The 17,973-nt window shown below is 45.1% G+C and overlaps 1 protein-coding gene across 7 annotated transcripts in view; it reads left to right on the top strand.

The window, feature by feature from the left end:
- The window catches only part of sugct (succinyl-CoA:glutarate-CoA transferase), a 747,294-nt gene that overhangs the window by 365,940 nt on the left and 363,381 nt on the right, over positions 1–17,973 (top strand). For all 7 annotated transcript variants that reach the window (XM_038809927.1, XM_038809929.1, XM_038809923.1 and 4 more), the window contains one exon: positions 8,778–8,880. In XM_038809927.1, the coding sequence (XP_038665855.1) occupies positions 8,778–8,880 (103 nt within the window). The remainder of the gene's footprint in view (positions 1–8,777; positions 8,881–17,973) is intronic.

Raw genomic sequence — 17,973 nt, 5'->3', positions numbered from 1 at the left:
GTGGTTGTCCACCGATTCTCCAACCTCTGGATCGTCACCCTCTGCGACTCCAGACCCTGCTCTACTCTCTCCGGGGCCATTTTGATTGGTTCCACAGCTCTAGCAAGGTCCTCTGAGGCTGCTAATCTCTGCTTCCTGAAATCAGCCGAAATAAACTCGGTCAACTGTTCCGTCGACCACTGTGTAGGACCGTCCGGCATTTTTTCTTTTCCAGCGTCTCATGCATCCTCTTGCTCTGAGGAGTGCACTTTGTGCCTCGATTTACCATTCTTGGACATCCCCCGCTGATGGAGAAATACTGTTTCCGTAATCCTGTCCCTTTTTTTTAATAGCGTTCCCGAGAATCGGGCAGAAAAGGCCTTAAAAACGTCTTCGGATAGGAGCCATCTTGTGCGCGGCCACCTACTCCATAGCCGCCTGGCAACAAACCTATGAATTCACCCACTAAACAACAGAGAATATTGCAAGCCAACTCATCAAAGTCTTAATTTCATGATCAACATACATGGGCCGGAATTTTATGGCTGTTCTCGCCAACGGGATGTTACAGTTCCACTGCAGGCAAATCCCTGCCATGGGTTTATTGGCAGCGGGGGCTGCATATAATGGAAAACTCTCTTGACAGCGGTGTAATCTGCCAATGGCGGGCCTTGGAGGGTGTGTGGAAAATCCTGCCCATAACATCCACCACTCTATCTTCCTCAAAAATCAAGTAGTTGCACAATAAGCATCATTGGAGCTGCCGCCTTAAGTAGGGCGTTGTAAATAGTAAAGGCCAGTTTTATACTGCAATTACCAGTCTGGAGAATGTTTCATGACCATTGGCTATGGTCGAAGCTGGAGCCAGGCTGGGAATATCTCCACCTTATTTTGGAGCAAGGTCCACATACAGCCGGATATCCATTACCAGACATCCAAAAACTGAACACATCTGAAACCCGAACACATCCAAAAAGCAAACATTATTTCTGAACAGACCTCAATGTGAGCTGACACGAATTTCGCAGACAGGATCAGCCTTCTGTGATCTGAGGTGAGTAATAAGTGTTAACAGGTAAGAAGTAGGATGTGTGTGAGTTGGCCATTGAAGAAACAAATAGTATTTGTAGACGATAGCTAGACTAAGCTTAGGCTATTGTAATGTAAGTAGGTCTAGGCCTACCCTATGTAGGGTAGATCCAAAAAACAAAAATGTCTGAGTACTGAAACACAATCAGCCCTAAGGGTTTGTGATAAAGGCCACTTGACCTACACTTGGCCCAGGATTTCTCCCACTTAGCTGTTTAGATATTTGAAGTATGGAAGAGAGAATTGCTGCTCTCTCAATATTTAACTTTGAAGCCAAGTAGGTTTACAAAGTCAGTCAGAACAGGTCTGACATTACATTGGATTTATATCCAATGTGGTATCAAATAGAGATAACAAAAGCAATAACTTGCATTTATATAGCACCGTTGACATTAAAAACGTCACAGGACACTTCACAAGAAAATTAGATAGAAATTGACACTGGCCCAAAGGGGGAGATACTTGGTGGGGTGACTAAAATCTTGGCTAAAGAGCTAGGTTTCGAGAAGGATCTTAAAGAAGGAGAGAGAGAGAGTGATGGTTTGGGCCCAACTGAAATCAAAGCACCCAATGCTAGAATGAGGGCTGCATAGGAGGCTAGCATTGGCGTATTGTTGAGTTTTCAAAGTGTTGTAAAGTTGCATGAGGTTACAGAGATAGCAAGATGTAATACCATGGAGTGAGTTGAACATGAGGATGAGAAATTTAAATTTGAGGTGTGGGGGACCGTGAACCAATGTAGGACAGCGGCCGTGGGATGAATGGGATGGTGTGAGTTAGGATAGGAATGGATTTTTTTTCTATGTTCACAATTAAACAGCTTTATCTGTGCCTGCACTTGCACAGAAAAAGATAGAAATGTGACCAGGAAGAAATTGCAACCCTCTGGAAAATGACTTTTCCGAATGAAATTGGAAGTAACTATGACAGCTTGGCAGTGACTCCACAAAAAGATCAGTCATTATCTTATTAAATGACAGAGCAGGCTTGAGTGGCCAGATGACCTACTCCTGCTCCTAGTTCTTATGTTCTCTTTCCTCTTTCTCCATTAATCTCTCCGAATGTTTCATTTTCTTTCAGTCCTTCTCCACTTTTTCTCAGATATGCTCTCGCTCGTCATTTCTCTTCTCTCTGTATATTTTTCTTCCATTGGCTCAGAGCGGCATGCTGAGTTCATGCCCTTAGCTCTTCATTTGATGTGGCCTCTGTCTCAGGAACTGATGCTCATGAAGACCATGCCTGGTGAGAATACACTGATGATAGTAGCATGGCTTACCCTTTTCGTTAAAGAATTATAGGTGCTTTATGGAATCTAGTAAGTGTTAAAAATTAATTATTTTGCATACAGCAAAAGTAAGGTGACAAAACAGGAAAACAAACTTTCTGGCATTTATCTTTTTTCTGAAATACTTAACTAAAGAGTTTTTAGACCGATTTTTCTCAGTTCTGTGGTGGTGGCTTTGGTGACGGGGTGAGCTGGCCAGAAAAATTGCACCAAAAAAGAAACAGGCTCCCAGTGTGCTTCCGCCCTCTCGTAATTTCCCTGGAGGCGGGACCACAGCAGTGACAGCCACTGGCCTGGCAGTAGCAAAACTGCAAATATACAAATTAAGGAGCCGTGACCACTACTATTGCAGCAGCACAGCAATTTTGGTGGTGCCATGTGGGCCACCAGCAGTGTCAACAACGCAGAATGTGAAAAGTGGTGGCTTCGTAGTGGGAGCTCAAGGATGTACTACAGCTGAATGAGATCTATATGATTCTCCTATAACAGCCTTGATATTACATGTGAAGTTTCTGGAAATGGATGTCTCTCCATCATAAATTTAGACTTAGGAATGTTCATTGATGATTGCACAGTGTTCAGTACCTTTTGTCACTCCTCAGATATAGAAGCAGTCCATGAACCCATGCAGTAGTGTTCGCCCCTCGGCAATATTCAGGCTTGGGTTGATAATGGCAAATAACATTTGTACCCCTCATGTCTGAGGCAATGGCACACTTCATCAAGGAGAATCTAAACATCTCTCCTTGATGTTCAATGGCACTACCATCGCTGCAACCCCCATTGTCAAAATCCTGGGATGGGGGTTACTATTTGTCAGAAAATTAACTGGATCAGCCATGTTAATACTATGGCTACAAGAGCAGGCTGGGAATCCTGTGGTGACTAATTTAACTCCTGTCTCCCCAAAGCCTTGTCCAAGGCACAAGTATGATGGAATCCTCTCCGCTTGCTTGGGTGACTCCAGATCCAACAACACTTGAGAAGCTTGACACCATCCAAGACAAAGCAGCCTAATTGTTTGGCACCCCATTCCGCCATTGTAAATATTCATTCCCTCCTCCACCAACACAAAGTGGCTGCTGTCTATACCATATACAAGATGCACTACGGCAACTTGCCAAGGCTACTCCGACAACACCTTCAAAAACCTGAGACCTCATAAAACCTAGATGGGCAAGGAAAACAGACACATGGAACATCGCCGCTTGCAAGTTCCCCTTCAAGTTCCATAACTTCCTGACTCGGAAATATTTTCCTGTTCTTTCCCTATGCCAAAATTCTGCAACTCCCTTCCTAACAGCACTTTGGGTCTACCTATAGGTAAGGTAAAGTCAGCATAGCCTCAGATGACCACAGGCTGCTTTCACCTTTGAGGAGGAGAGCTGACTGGTGGCGATTTAATCTGAGGATCACCACACCTCAGGCGAGGGGCAAGTTTGAGAAGGCGGGCCTTCAGGAGTCTATCTACACCGCATGGGCTGCAGCGGTTCAAGAAGGAATCTCACCGCTACTTTCTCAACAGCAATTATGGAGAGGGAATAAATAGCAGTGATGTTCATATCCCAAAAATGAATGAGAAAACACAAATAGACGGTTGCCAGTTTTCTTGTAGTGGGCTGCGCTGTCTGCTGTTTCCACTCACAGAACCTGCTTGCCAACTTTAATTGGACAGCAAACACAGAGCTAGTTGACAATTGACCATCTCCTGTAAAACTCAACCAGAAATTGTCCTTCTGTCTCCAAGGTTCATGACCTAGAAATGACAGATGTCAGATTCCTGACACTCGAGGCAAAATTCAGCCCTTTTTTTTTTAGTGTGTTTGTTTTTGTATTTTGTCTCCTTTAGTTATGGTGGCATGCTAATGAACGTTAGCGAATGTCAAGAAGCTTTCACATTATCATAGAGATCATAGAATTTACAGTGCAGAAGGAGGCCATTCGGCCCATCGAGTCTGCACCGGCTCCTGGAAAGAGCACCCTACCCAAGGTTAACACCTCCACCCTATCCCCATAACCCGGTAACCCCACCCAACACTAAGGGCAATTTTGGACACTAAGGGCAATTTATCATGGCCAATCCACCTAACCTGCACATCTTTGGGCTGTGGGAGGAAACCGGAGCACCCGGAGGAAACCCACGCACACACGGGGAGGATGTGCAGACTCCGCACAGACAGTGACCCAAGCCAGGAATCGCTTTATAAACCAAATTAATACATTGGCCATCCTGTAACAAAATTAACACTTTTTCTAAAAGTTAGCTTGATAATGAGCTCCTTTCATTCCGTCATGGTGCACAAGATGTTAAAGAATTTTCCAAAAGTATTTTCCAGTACATTTTTTAAATGCTTTTTCACCAGTCTGTTGTCTCGCAGACATTTATGGAAGAAACAAGCAATTCAGCTCAAATGTAAACATCTTGTTTAATTTTATTGAAATTGTTTTTTTTTACCACCAGCTTATTTTTCATTTTAACAGTCGTTATTTAAATTCAGTGGGTCAGGGTGATTTTTATTCCAAGTTGTGGCAAAAAATTCTTGACTATAGTAAGGCTAGTGAGTTTCCATATACAGTGACAGAGCAAGGAAATAATACTACATAGGAAAACTGCATTGTATTTGTGGACTATTTTTTTTACTGTTAACTACTTTGCATAATTTAATTACACCAAGTCTACAAAGCAGAAATCGGCCATTTGGTCCAAAATGGTTGTTGCTCCACGTTAGTCACCTCCCATCTCTCTTCATTTAACCATATCAGAATACCCTTCTATTCTTTTCTCCCTCATGGACATCCCTTGATGTTTCTTAAATGTATGACATTTGCTTCAAAGATTCCTTTGTGCATTATTCTATTTTCTGACCTCACTTTGGATAAAGATGTGCCTCCTCTGTGCTTTCCTTGGATTTCCGCCTTGGTGTAGTGGCGGGGCTTAAATGTTCCGTTGATCCTGAGAGACATGCCCTCGAAAGTCTTAAGCCCCTGGCAGGGTCATCCATGATGGTAAGGCCGAAGGGGAGGAACCAGACAAAACGCAATCCAAAACAAGTCTTCAGCGGTAGATACTTGTATGCTATCAACAGCTGCGATGTAGGTTGAAAGCCACGGCAGTAGGGAGATCCCAGTCATCGAGGTTCCCTTACCACTGGAATTGGATCTACCCTCTATCAAAGATCATGGGCGCGATTTAACCAATAGGTTTCTACGTGTCGTTTCGAAGCGAGACGGAATTTTCCACGAGCTTCCCGAGGCTGTTACTACTATAAAACGATAATTGGTCCACTTAACGAGGCCTTCACAGACATCATGGTCTGTGATGGTCCCGCTGGCTGATTCGCCGGGACCTTGCTCATCAGCCCCCCTCACTAACAAGGGAGGGCAGCACTTAAACCATCCCTGCCTAGCTAACCCCACTCAGCTGGCAGCCATGCCACCGAGAAGACCACTTGTGAGCTGTAGCTTGTGAGATGTCACACAAGTCCCGGCTCAAGCCCTGGAATGATCCTGAGGCACAGAGGTTCAGGCCTGCGGTTACCTTGATGGCCACTAGGAGCAGGTATCCTCCTCTTCCACGTGGCACCTAGTCTGCAAGAACATGGCAGAGGTGCTGCACCGTGGACTTGTTCAGGCGGAGCCTGCTGCGGCACACAGTGTCCGTCATCTGTTTAAAAGACCAGCGACGTCTATACACCGTGGCCGTTACTGGCTTACCCCTCCGGGTCCCTCCCTGGCCTGATGAGCGGCCGGGTCCTCAGGGTATGTGGCCTAAGAGCAGTTCGCTTATTAAATCATGCCCCATGTGTTTGCTGAGGTGCAAGAGGAAGCCACTTCAAAGACACTCTGAAGGCTTACCTCAAGAAATTCAACATCGGTGTCAATGCCTGGGAGATTCTTGCTCAGAAGAGACCTACTTGGAGGAACTCCGGATTGAAGGGACCACAATTCTGATAAAGCACCCGATGGCAAATGAAGGCCTGGAAAACAAGCCTGAGAAAGGAATATCATTGATCTAGAGTCCAAGGATCGATCCCACCTCCTGGAAACACTTGCTAAGTGTACAGTTCTAGGATCAGGCTCATCAGCCATGCAGGAATGCACAAAACCCATGGCCAGTAACACGGAATTTCCTAGATGGACAATCACACTCATTAGTGAAGAAGAAGAACTTGATTAATTGGTGATTTTTATGTTTATGGACCCTAGTTTTTGTATCCCGTATAATTAGACACATCTTCTCTATGTCTATACTACTGAACCCTGCAATATTTTAAAGACTATCATCATCTCTGAGCTTTCTCTTTTTCAGAGAAGAAATCTCTAACTTGTTCAGTCTTATCCTGATCACTAGAACCTCTCAGATCTGATACATAGAACATACAGTGCAGAAGGAGGCCATTCGGCCCATCGAGTCTGCACTAACCCTAATTAGGGCAGCACGGTAGCATGGTGGTTAGCATAAATGCTTCACAGCTCCAGGGTCCCAGGTTCGATTCCCGGCTGGGTCACTGTCTGTGCGGAGTCTGCACGTCCTCCCCGTGTGTGCGTGGGTTTCCTCCAGGTGCTCCGGTTTCCTCCCACAGTCCAAAGATGTGCGGGTTACGTGGATTGGCCATGCTAAATTGCCCGTAGTGTCCTAAAAAAGTAATGTTAAAGGGGGGGGGTTGTTGGGTTACGGGTATAGGGTGGATACGTGGGTTTGAGTAGGGTGATAATTGCTCGGCACAACAACATCGAGGGCCGAAGGGCCTGTTCTGTGCTGTACTGTTCTATCTATCTAACCCACTTAAGCCCTCACTTCCACAGAATTCCCGCAACCCAATAACCCTTCCTAACCTTTTTTTGGTCACTAAGGGCAATTTATCATGGACAATCCACCTAAGCGGTACCTCTTTGGACTGTGGGAGGAAACCCACGCAGACACAGGGAGAACGTGCAGACTCCGCACAGACAGTGACCCAGCGGGGAATCGAACCTGGGACCCTGGCGCTGTGAAACAACTGAGCTGTCCACTTGTGCTACCGTGCTGCCTTACTATCCTTGGGAACAAGCAAAGCCTAATAACTAACATAAAATAATAGATTGTGTTACTCTTATTATTTCGTTATTCTGCTTTTGGTTAATAGAATCATAGAATCTACAGTGCAGATGATGACCATTCGGTCCATCAGTTCTCCCACCGGCCCTTGGGAAGGTCGTCTTCTTCCACCTTCTGAAAATGAAGAAAATTATGTGAGCAGGTGATTAAATCAGTAGCTGATCTAAACTGAAAAGTGTTCCCTATCAGATCCCTGAAGACAGTAATATCTGGAGACAAAAGTCATAAAGAAACCCAAAAGTTGAACACCACCATTATCTGTAACAATTGGGCGGCCTGGTGGAAGTGGAAATTGGCAGCTAAACAAGCACTAACAAAGTTATATCTTCCGTGAGCATTAGGCATGAGAATGAATGCAAAGAGCAAAGATTGAATGTTGTCTTTTATGGACTGTGAAGTTGAATTATGTCAGAGAAGTAGAGGTCAAGGCAAACGGCCTGTGCAGTAAGATGGCATCTTACGCAACGCTTTTTTCTAAAGAAATTCTGTCAGATGATTGGATTGGGGTTCACAGAAATATAGAGCACAGAAGGAGGCTTTTCAGCTCATTACGCCTGTCCCAGGTCTTTGAAAGAGCGACTCAATTAGTTCCACTCCCTTGCATTTTCGTCTAATGTATTTCTTTTTGAGTATATATCGAAATTGCTCTCGAAAATTACTGTTGAATCTGATTCTGCCTTTCATGCAGTGCATCGCAGATTATAACAACTCGGTGTAAAAATATCACCCTTAATTCCCCCTTTTTTTGCCAATTACCTTAATTACCTGTGTCCTCCAGTTATCAACGCTCCTGTCAAGATAATGGATGGTCCACTGCACCACAAAATGCCTGTTTCCTATACTGCCCTGATATTTATAACTCTTCAACCCTCTTTTAGAAAGTACTTTATAATATCAAAGTAATGTTCTTATCATTTGCACAGCCTCCAGTTTCAAAGGCCTCAATACAGCTCCAGAATTTATCTTAAAACGAATATGAATTTGAGCTTCTTTTCTGCAGCTTAGAAAATCTGTTGTGTTTCACTTCAAATGGCAATATTTATCTTTGGAATAACAGTTTGAAAGATAAAATTAAGCAGCTTCATAAAAAAAAAAGGTTTCTGCTGGCAATATATTTTTGCTTGCATTGTAAAATTTTGGTTCCATTCAAATGAAGGAAACATCTGATCTGGAGAATATCATCTCACGCAGCCTCAGGGCAGAGTTTAGTTTTGCAGAGAAATGTGTATCTTTATTTTATTGCTGGCTACTGCAAATTAAGTGATATACTGCTGTACATTTTCAAAATCAGCACATCAAGTCTAAACCGCAGAATTCTTTGCTTAGATTTCGAGACAAGACAACGCAAAACTGGTTGGAACTGTTTGAAGGTAGTGGTGTACCATATGGCCCAATAAACAGCATTCAACAAGCGTTCTCTGAACCTCAGGTCAGTTCATTGCTTTATCTTGCATACAAACGAGAAAATGGAACTGAAAGTAACATCAGCTAGATGGAAAATCGCCTTACTTTGATGTGGGTTTCATCTGTTTATCAGCTTATTATTTAGAGAGAAACAAATCACAATGCCTAGTGTACTTGATCTATGAAAAAAAACATGATGTATGCTAGATGGCTGTTGACCAGGAATTGTACAGTTCTTACTTTGTTAACGGTTGTGTCGACCAAGTCAAAAATGTCAACCAAAAGACCTAAAACCAAAAACTGTTTGCAAGCAAAATGCCACATGCTTGGAGCAAGTAGATTTGGAAAGGTACAGTAACCTATGCTGTGAGTGGAATAGCTAAATGTGCTTTTAGACTTGTTGACTGGACCTTGCAGATCTTGGCAAAGCATAAGTTTGTTATGTTGGATTTTGTGACAATTTGTGGAAAAAAATAAAGTCGACTTTACATAAGGATAATTGGCCTAGAGCAAAAATAGTTAAACATTAAATCAAAATTCTGCAGCTGCTGCAAGTCAGAAATAAAGACAGAAAATGCTGCAAATACTCAGCAGGCTAGGCAGCCTCTGCAGAGAGAGAGAGAAACAGAGTTCATGGGTGGGATTCTCCATTTCTGAGACTAAGGGCTGGATTCTCTGATTTTGGGGCAATGTCCGGAGGATCTGTGGCGTTTTACCTGGGAAAAATCTGCGAGGCCCCAGCATCGATCCTCCAACCGGTAAGGGGCTAGCAGCCGCGCCACATAAAACACATGGCCTTCCCTATATAAAGGCCTAGAGAATTGCCGTGCCCGTGGCCACGCATGCGCACGGCAATGACCTGCAGTGGTCGCGCAGTGCAACATGGCACCGGCGGTGTGCGGACCTCACCTGCCAGATAGTTCCCCCCAGCCCTCGCCGAAGTGCCCCCAGCCAGCAGCACGGCTCCCACCCGACTGTGGCTGCGCTGAACACAGTCTGGAGCCGCCATGCCGGGTTCCCGACTGCTGAGACCACACGTTCCCCGTGCAGTCGGGAACTCGGCCCATCGGGGGAAGGCCTTCAGGTAAGGACCTGAGGTTGTCCCAACGACGTGCAGCGTACTCCTCGATGACGCCGTTTTGGAGGAACGAAGCATCCAAAAACAGGCACCGCCCCAAATTTGGTCATAAAAAGGGATTCTCCGCCTAATCACCGATTACAAAATCAAAGTCAGCAAGCGGAGAATCCCACCCTAAGTGTTGACGCCAATGGAGAATCCATCCACTTTTATGACAGAAAAACCGGCGCTGCACCTGGACCAATTCCGCTACCGTTGAGGGGAAAACACCAGTGCTGCATGGACCACAATCAATTCCAATGAAAAACAGTGTGGGATTCGCCAGGCCTGTGAACGACACGAGGGAGGCTGACAACCTGCAGCCCCACATACACATTGCACTCCCCGCACACACTCATCCCAGCCAAAAATATGGCACTGATTGTGCTGGAGCACACCCATACAGCTGATGGGTCGTCTGAGGCCAGAGGGCACCCAGGGATGTGCCCCAGGGGGGTCAGCTATAAGACCCAAGGCATCAGGTTCAAAGTGGGCTGTTAGCGGTGTGCGCAGTTGCATGGCTGCCTTGCCGGCTGCGGCAATGGTGCTCCGTGCCCATCCACCCTGACCCCACGGCACACCACTTGGCCACCTCCCACTACAACCTCAGCCCTGGGACCTCGGCCAGCGGCACAACTGTCAGTAAACTATGGCGATATTGGACACCTTCCGTACCCCCTCTCTCCCTCAGCAGCCGCCACGCGGTTAAAAGATTTTAAAAAGCACAAGTGAACCACGCCATCGGGAACCCGGCCCATCGGAGGCAGAGAATCGCGGAGGCCCTGGAGAGTACCGGATCGGGCCTGCTAATGATTTTCAAACGCTGTCTACTGTATGTGTGGAGTGAATTGCAATTTCGAGGTGACGGAGAATTGCGATTTGGCGTCAAATCGGCGCCTGCCACGATTTTGCCGTTGGAAGCTGTTCTCTGCCCAATCGCATTTCCCGATTTTGGTGTCGGCTAACGGAGAATCCTGCCAATGTTTTTGGTCGCTGAAAACTTATTAACGTGAAACGTTAACCTTGTTTTCCCTTCCCACACATGCTGCCCTAAACTGCTGACTATTTTCCAGCTTTGATTTTTATTTAATTAAATAATGCAATGCACCCATTGCAGTCCCTGATGTATTTCCTACATTATTCAACTACTAAGCTGATCTCCAATAGCATTGGTCACAGCAATCTAGGTTCTCATTGTCATGCTTAATGTGTTGTCATTCTGACTTTGGGATTTCACCATTAAATTTTTCAATAGTTTTGTCTGCTGTTGAGGGAAATATCAGGAGCTGTGAGCAGTTCTAATTATCTAAACATAGGAAGGATCTTTGGTGTGTGAGAGGACACTTCAGCAAGCAAAAATGATGAGTCCAGATATGAAGAAAGATTAAGAAACTTGAGCTGGTGTTCTATGAAGGAAAGGTGGCTACTTAAGTTTTTTAAATTATGATGTGGACTGGCATAATTTTTCACTGTGGAAAAGGGTTGGAACATTGAACAGAGAATACCTACAGTGCAGAAGGAGGCTTTTCAGCACATCGGGTTTGCACCAACCCTCCGAAAGGGCATTCTAACTAGGCCCACTCCCCTGCCCTATCCCCGTAACCCCGCACATTGATCATGACAAATCCACCTAATCTGCACATCTTTGGACACTAAGGGGAAATTTAGCATGGCCAAACCACCTAACCTGCACTTCTTTGGACTGTGGGAGGAAACCGGAGCACCCAGAGGAAACCTGTGCCAGATCAGGTGCGAGAGAGAGAGGGTGCGAGAGAGAGAGGGTGCGAGAGAGAGAGGGTGCGAGAGAGAGAGGGTGCGAGAGAGAGAGAGTGCGAGAGAGAGAGAGTGCGAGAGAGAGAGAGTGCGAGATAGAGAGAGTGCGAGAGAGAGAGAGTGCGAGAGAGAGAGAGAGTGCGAGAGAGAGAGAGAGTGCGAGAGAGAGAGAGAGTGCGAGAGAGAGAGAGAGTGCGAGAGAGAGAGAGAGTGCGAGAGAGAGAGAGAGTGCGAGAGAGAGAGAGAGTGCGAGAGAGAGAGTGCGAGAGAGAGAGAGTTTATTAACTGCATTGAGAATTTCATTTTTGGAACAGTATTAAGCCAACTGCATTGCGAAGTTGAATTGAAAATGGGTCCGTTGCCAATATCCATGATCATGACACCTTGTTAGTTAGTCTGTTGTACACAATCGGCCATTCTGTTGTTGCATTAAACCAGAGTGAACAAAAATCTTGAACAAATATACAAACAGAGAAAAATGAAAATATATTAAAACAAACCATTGTTTGATTTAAGTGTTTAAAGTTTTCATGGCAGCACTAAAAGAGATGCTCCATGTTAACCCTCAGAGCCCACTCAGTTTCCTTCTAGCTTTCAGTGATAAAGATCTAGGACGTTTATCTGTTCAATTTTGTCATTCAGACTTTTATTTGGCAGGCATATGGCATGACAGATGTTGTAGAGTTCAGAGTCTTACATCTTCCATACTTTGTTGAACCAGCACTCTTGTGGTTTTTGATTTAATCTGAATGCTTTGGGTCCATTTCAGCATTATGAGCTCCTCCATCGTACCCATTATGCTAAAAATAGTCAAAAAGATCCCTGTCAGCAGCATACCCAACCCAATACTCTTTGTTTCAATTTATTTTTTCTTCTGTAAATTATTGCTTTGTCCCTAACTGCCTACCAAATAAGATTCATGGAAGTCTACACTCTATAATATTGATATTGACTGACAAGAACCCAACAAATAATAGAAAATGAAGATTCATGTTTTAAAATGTCACTAGCCATATCTATTACATTCGAATGATGAAACCATATAAAAATTAAGGATCTCACATTGTTAAATCCTCACCTACCAATTTACAAATCATAGTTAATGCTGCACAAACAAACAATGTGAATGTAGTCCTCCTCCAGCTATCACATCCTACTTCACGTGGTCAATTCCCCTTCACGGTGCCATTCATCCCATCCGCAGGTCCACTTGCCCCCTCCGTGGAACAATATTTTTCTTCGCATTGCTACTTCCCTTCCTGAGATCAACACTTTTCCCATTTATCTTTCTATTTGGTCATTTTTTTCCTTGAAGTTATCCGCCAGATGAAAACATAGACTGGAATCTTCTGTCCCTTGGTGGCAGGCCTGAGAATTTGGCATCTTTGTGTTGGGAATGATGCCCTACATCAGGGTTTCCAAAACATTTTGAGCTATGGAACCTCTAATAACCTCCCAAGAGCATTAGGGAACCCCAAGCATTGTCATTATGTTCACAGAAATCAAATGTACGCAAGTCTTTTCTAGCTATATCTATGTATATATTCATAGAATTTTTACAGTTCAGAAAGAGGCCATTCAGCCCATCGAGTCTGCACCAGCTCTTGGAAAGAGCACCCTACCCAAGGTCAATAACTCCACCCTATCCCCATAACGCAGGAAGCCCACCCAACACTAAGGGCAATTTTGGACACTAAGGGCAATTTATCATGGCCAATCCACCTAACCTGCACATCTTTGGGCTGTGGGAGGAAACCGGAGCACCCGGAGGAAACCCACGCACACACGGGGAGGATGTGCAGACTCCGCACAGACAGTGACCCAAGCCGGAATCGAACCTGGGACCCTGAAGCTGTGAAGCGATTGTGCTATCCACAATGCTACCGTGCTGCTGATGAAGGATATTAACCTGGTAATAAATACATTCTCTGATTAAAAATATATAAGTCTGTTAGTTAGTCTGTTGTACATAATCGGCCGTTCTGTTGTTGCATTAAACCAGAGTGAACAAAAATCTTGAACAAATATACAAACAGAGAAAAATGAAAATATATTAAAACAAACCATCGTTTGGTTTAAGTGTTTAAAGTCACTTTAATGGGAGGAATGATAGTGGAAAGCAGATTCTAATAGCAGGCACACACTCTTCCCACTCTTTCTCACACAGACACTCACCCCTCTCTCTCACAAACGCACACTCTCTCATACACACTTATCCTCCCTCTCACATATATTCACCCCTCTCCCACAGGCACTCATCCCTTTCTCTCACACACACTCACACCTCTCTCACACATACACTTACCCCTCTCTCTCATACACACACCCCTCTCTCTTATACATAAGAACATAAGAACTAGGAGCAGGAGTAGGCCATCTGGCCCCTCGAGCCTGCCATTTAATGAGATCATGGCTGATCTTTTGTGGACTCAGCTCCACTTTCCGGCCTGAACACCATAACCCTTAATCCCTTTATTTTTGAAAAAACTATCTATCTTTATCTTAAAAACATTTAATGAAGGAGCCTCAGCTGCTTTACTGGGCAAGGAATTCCATAGATTCACAACCCTTTGGGTGAAGAAGTTCCTCTAAAACTCAGTCCTAAATCTACTTCCCCTTATTTTGAGGCCATGCCCCCTAGTTCTGCTTTCACCCGCCAGTGGAAACAACCTGCCCGCATCTATCCTATCTATTCCCTTCATAATTTTATATGTTTCTATAAGATCCCCCTCATCCTTCTAAATTCCAACGAGTACAGTCCCAGTCTACTCAACCTCTCCTAGTAATCCAACCCCTTTAGCTCTGGGATTAACCTGGTGAATCTCCTCTGCACACCCTCCAACGCCAGTACGTCCTTTCGCAGGTAAGGAGACCAAAACTGAACACAATACCCCAGGTGTGGCCTCACTAACACCTTATACAATTGCAGCATAACCTCCCTAGTCTTAAACTCCATCCCTCTAGCAATGAAGGACAAAATTCAATTTGCCTTCTTAATCACCTGTTGCACCTGTAAACCAACTTTTTGTGACTCATGCACTAGCACACCCAGGTCACTCTGCACAGCAGCATGTTTTAATATTTTATCATTTAAATAATAATCCCTTTTGCTGTTATTCCAACCGAAATGGTAACCTCACATTTGTCAACATTGTATTCCATCTGCCAGATACTAGCCCATTCACTTAACCTATCCAAATCCCTCTGCAGACTTCCAGTATCCTCTGCACTTTTTGCTTTACCACTCATCTTAGTGTCATCTGCAAACTTGGCCACATTGCCCTTGGTCCCCAACTCCAAATCATCTATGTAAATTGTGAACAATTGTGGGCCCAACACTGATCCCTGAGGGACACCACTAGCTACTGATTGCCAACCAGAGAAACACCCATTAATCCCCACTCTTTGCTTTTTATTAATTACCCAATCCTCTATCCATGCTACTACTTTACCCTTAATGCCATGCATCTTTATCTTATGCAGCAATCTTTTGTATGGCACCTTGTCAAAGGCTTTCTGGAAATCCAGATATACCACATCCATTGGCTCCCCATTATCTACCGCACTGGTAATGTCCTCAAAAAATTCCACTAAATTAGTTAGGCACGACCTGGCCTTTATGAACCCATGCTGCTTCTGCCCAATGGGACAATTTCCACCCAGATGCCTCGCTATTTCTTCCTTGATGATAGATTCCAGCATCTTCCCTACTAACGAAGTTAAGCTCACTGGCCTATAATTACCCGCTTTCTGCCTACCTCCTTTTTTAAACAGTGGTGTCACGTTTGCTCATTTCCAATCCGCCGGGACCACCCCAGAGTCTAATGAATTTTGGTAAATTATCACTAGTGCATCTGCAATTTCCCTAGCCATCTCTTTTAGCACTCAGGGCCAGGAGACTTGTCTACCTTTAGCCCCATTAGCTTGCCCATCACTACCTTCTTAGTGATAACAATTATCTCAAGGTCCTCACCTGTCATAGCCTCATTTCTATCAGTCACTGACATGTTATTTGTGTCTTCCACTGTGAAGACCGACCCAAAAAACCTGTTCAGCTCCTCAGCCATTTCCTCATCTCCCATTATTAAATCTCCCTTCTCATCCTCTAAAGGACCAATATTTACCTTAGCCACTCTTTTTTGTTTTATATATTTGTGGAAAACACTCATTGCTCTCTCATACACATTTACCCCTCTCTCACATCCCTCTCTCTCATACACACTCACTCACCCCCCCTCTCTCTCATCTCCAATCCATCCAAAAATATCAACATGTCCAACCCTCCCCACTGGGGGCTCCCACCTATAGAGATCCTTATAGAAAGCCTCAAACACAGCGTTGACGTATCCGGGGTGGAAAGTAGGCTGCTTCCTGAATCCCTAACCTGAATATTCTCTCGGAAAGCCATATGCCACCTCAGCTGATGGGCTAAAAGATGGCTGGCCTTCTCCCGATATTCATAAAAAGAAAACCCTCGAACGCCACAGCTGGCTCACCGTCTTGCCAGTGGACAACAGATTGAACTGCATCTGCAGCTTCTTCCTGCTGGCCAGGGTACCGTCAAGGTTTACCAGAGCTTGGTGGGAGATACAGACTTACTCTTATTGAATCCAACATACTCCTGAAAGCCTTCGACATACGCCCACAAAACCTCCTATCCGGCAGTAACCCTACATCCAACCTCTACGTTGGGCGCTGAGCGGGATCCGACTCCAAAACCAAGTCCACCATATGCGGAGCATGGTCCGAAATGGTAATGGCCAAGCATTCCGCGTTCCTCACCCAAGGGAGAAGAGGCCGAACCACCAGAAAGAAGTCAATCCTGGAATAAACCGTGTGGACTGGAGAGAAGAATGAGAATTCCTTCCCCCCCCTCCCCCCGCATAAACCGCCACGGATCTGTCCGTCCCATCCCCCCTCCATCTGCTTCACAAATGCTAACAGCACCTTCTCCACCTAGAAGGAGTCAACGACTTAGACCTAGAACGACCCAACTTTGGATCAAGCATGCAATTTAAATAACCTCCAAAAATCAATTGGCATGTATCCAAATCTGGAATTGAAGCCAACAGTTTCCTAATAAGTGCCATATCGTCCCAATTTGGGACATATACATTGACCAATGCCATCAATGCGCCTGCTAAGGACTCAATAACCATCACATACTGCCATACGGGTCTGCCACGACTTTGTCAGCTGAGAAAAGAACCTGTTTGCTAATCACAATTGCCACCCCCTGGGCTCTGTCGTTGAAGCTCGAAGAAAACACCTGGATCACCCACCCCTCCTGCAGACTGGTCTGATCCCTCACCAGCAGATGTATCGCCTGTAAAAACACCCCATCAGCCCTCAGATTCTTTCGGTGAGCAAATGCTCTTGACCTTTTTACTGGGCCTTCCAACCCCCTTACATTCCAGATGACCAAATGAATCGGGGCTTCCCACCCTCCCTCAACCTGGAGTCAGCCATTTCCATCAAGCCCCTGCTCAGAGTGTGTAGGCTCAAGGCTCGCCCAAGATGGCCACCAAACCCACCCGCAAAGTGTAACAAAGTAAAAGTCATAGTCACTGTCCAAGAACTAACCCTTTCCCCCCACCACTTCCCCTCGCCTGAACCACACCCCACCCAAATACACATATTGGCTACATACAAAAGAACAACACCTCCTCCTAACCAACACCAACAAAACAAAAATGCTAGGTTCATTGAACCAAAAGAAACAGGGCCAACATGCCGCAACCCCTCCCCCCCCAACTCGCTCCCGTTCGCTAGTTTAAGTTTACGACTAGCAAAGTAGCCCCTACCCAGGGTCGGAAAAATAAACAAAAATAGACAAAATTATAATGCTGAATAGTATCACTGCCCCATGGTTGCAGCAATTAAAATCAAACTCCAGGTCAACAGTCATTTTTGGATCAGGAAGTGGACATAGGAGCCGCCATTTCTATTGTTGGAGAACAAACTTTCAAGTGCCTCCGATCGTGCCCCTGGCACTGCGAGACACCAGGGCCAGACTGGCTATATATACACAGGAGAATCACTGCAGATTATAGCAACCACTATGATCCCGGTTACCCGTGGGCAGCAGACGGTCCGTCTCCCTCTAATTGTCATACAAGGACCAGGGCCTAGTCTTCTGGGCGGAGACCGTCTCCAATGTATTGTTTGAACTGGCAGCAAATTTTCAAAATGGGAGCCGGCTGTCTATACGTGGTCATCGGAAAATAC

This window comes from Scyliorhinus canicula, chromosome 10 (genome assembly GCF_902713615.1).
Source record: "Scyliorhinus canicula chromosome 10, sScyCan1.1, whole genome shotgun sequence".
Lineage (NCBI taxonomy): Eukaryota > Metazoa > Chordata > Chondrichthyes > Carcharhiniformes > Scyliorhinidae > Scyliorhinus > Scyliorhinus canicula.
This window is presented reverse-complemented; position numbering and strand designations above follow the sequence as displayed.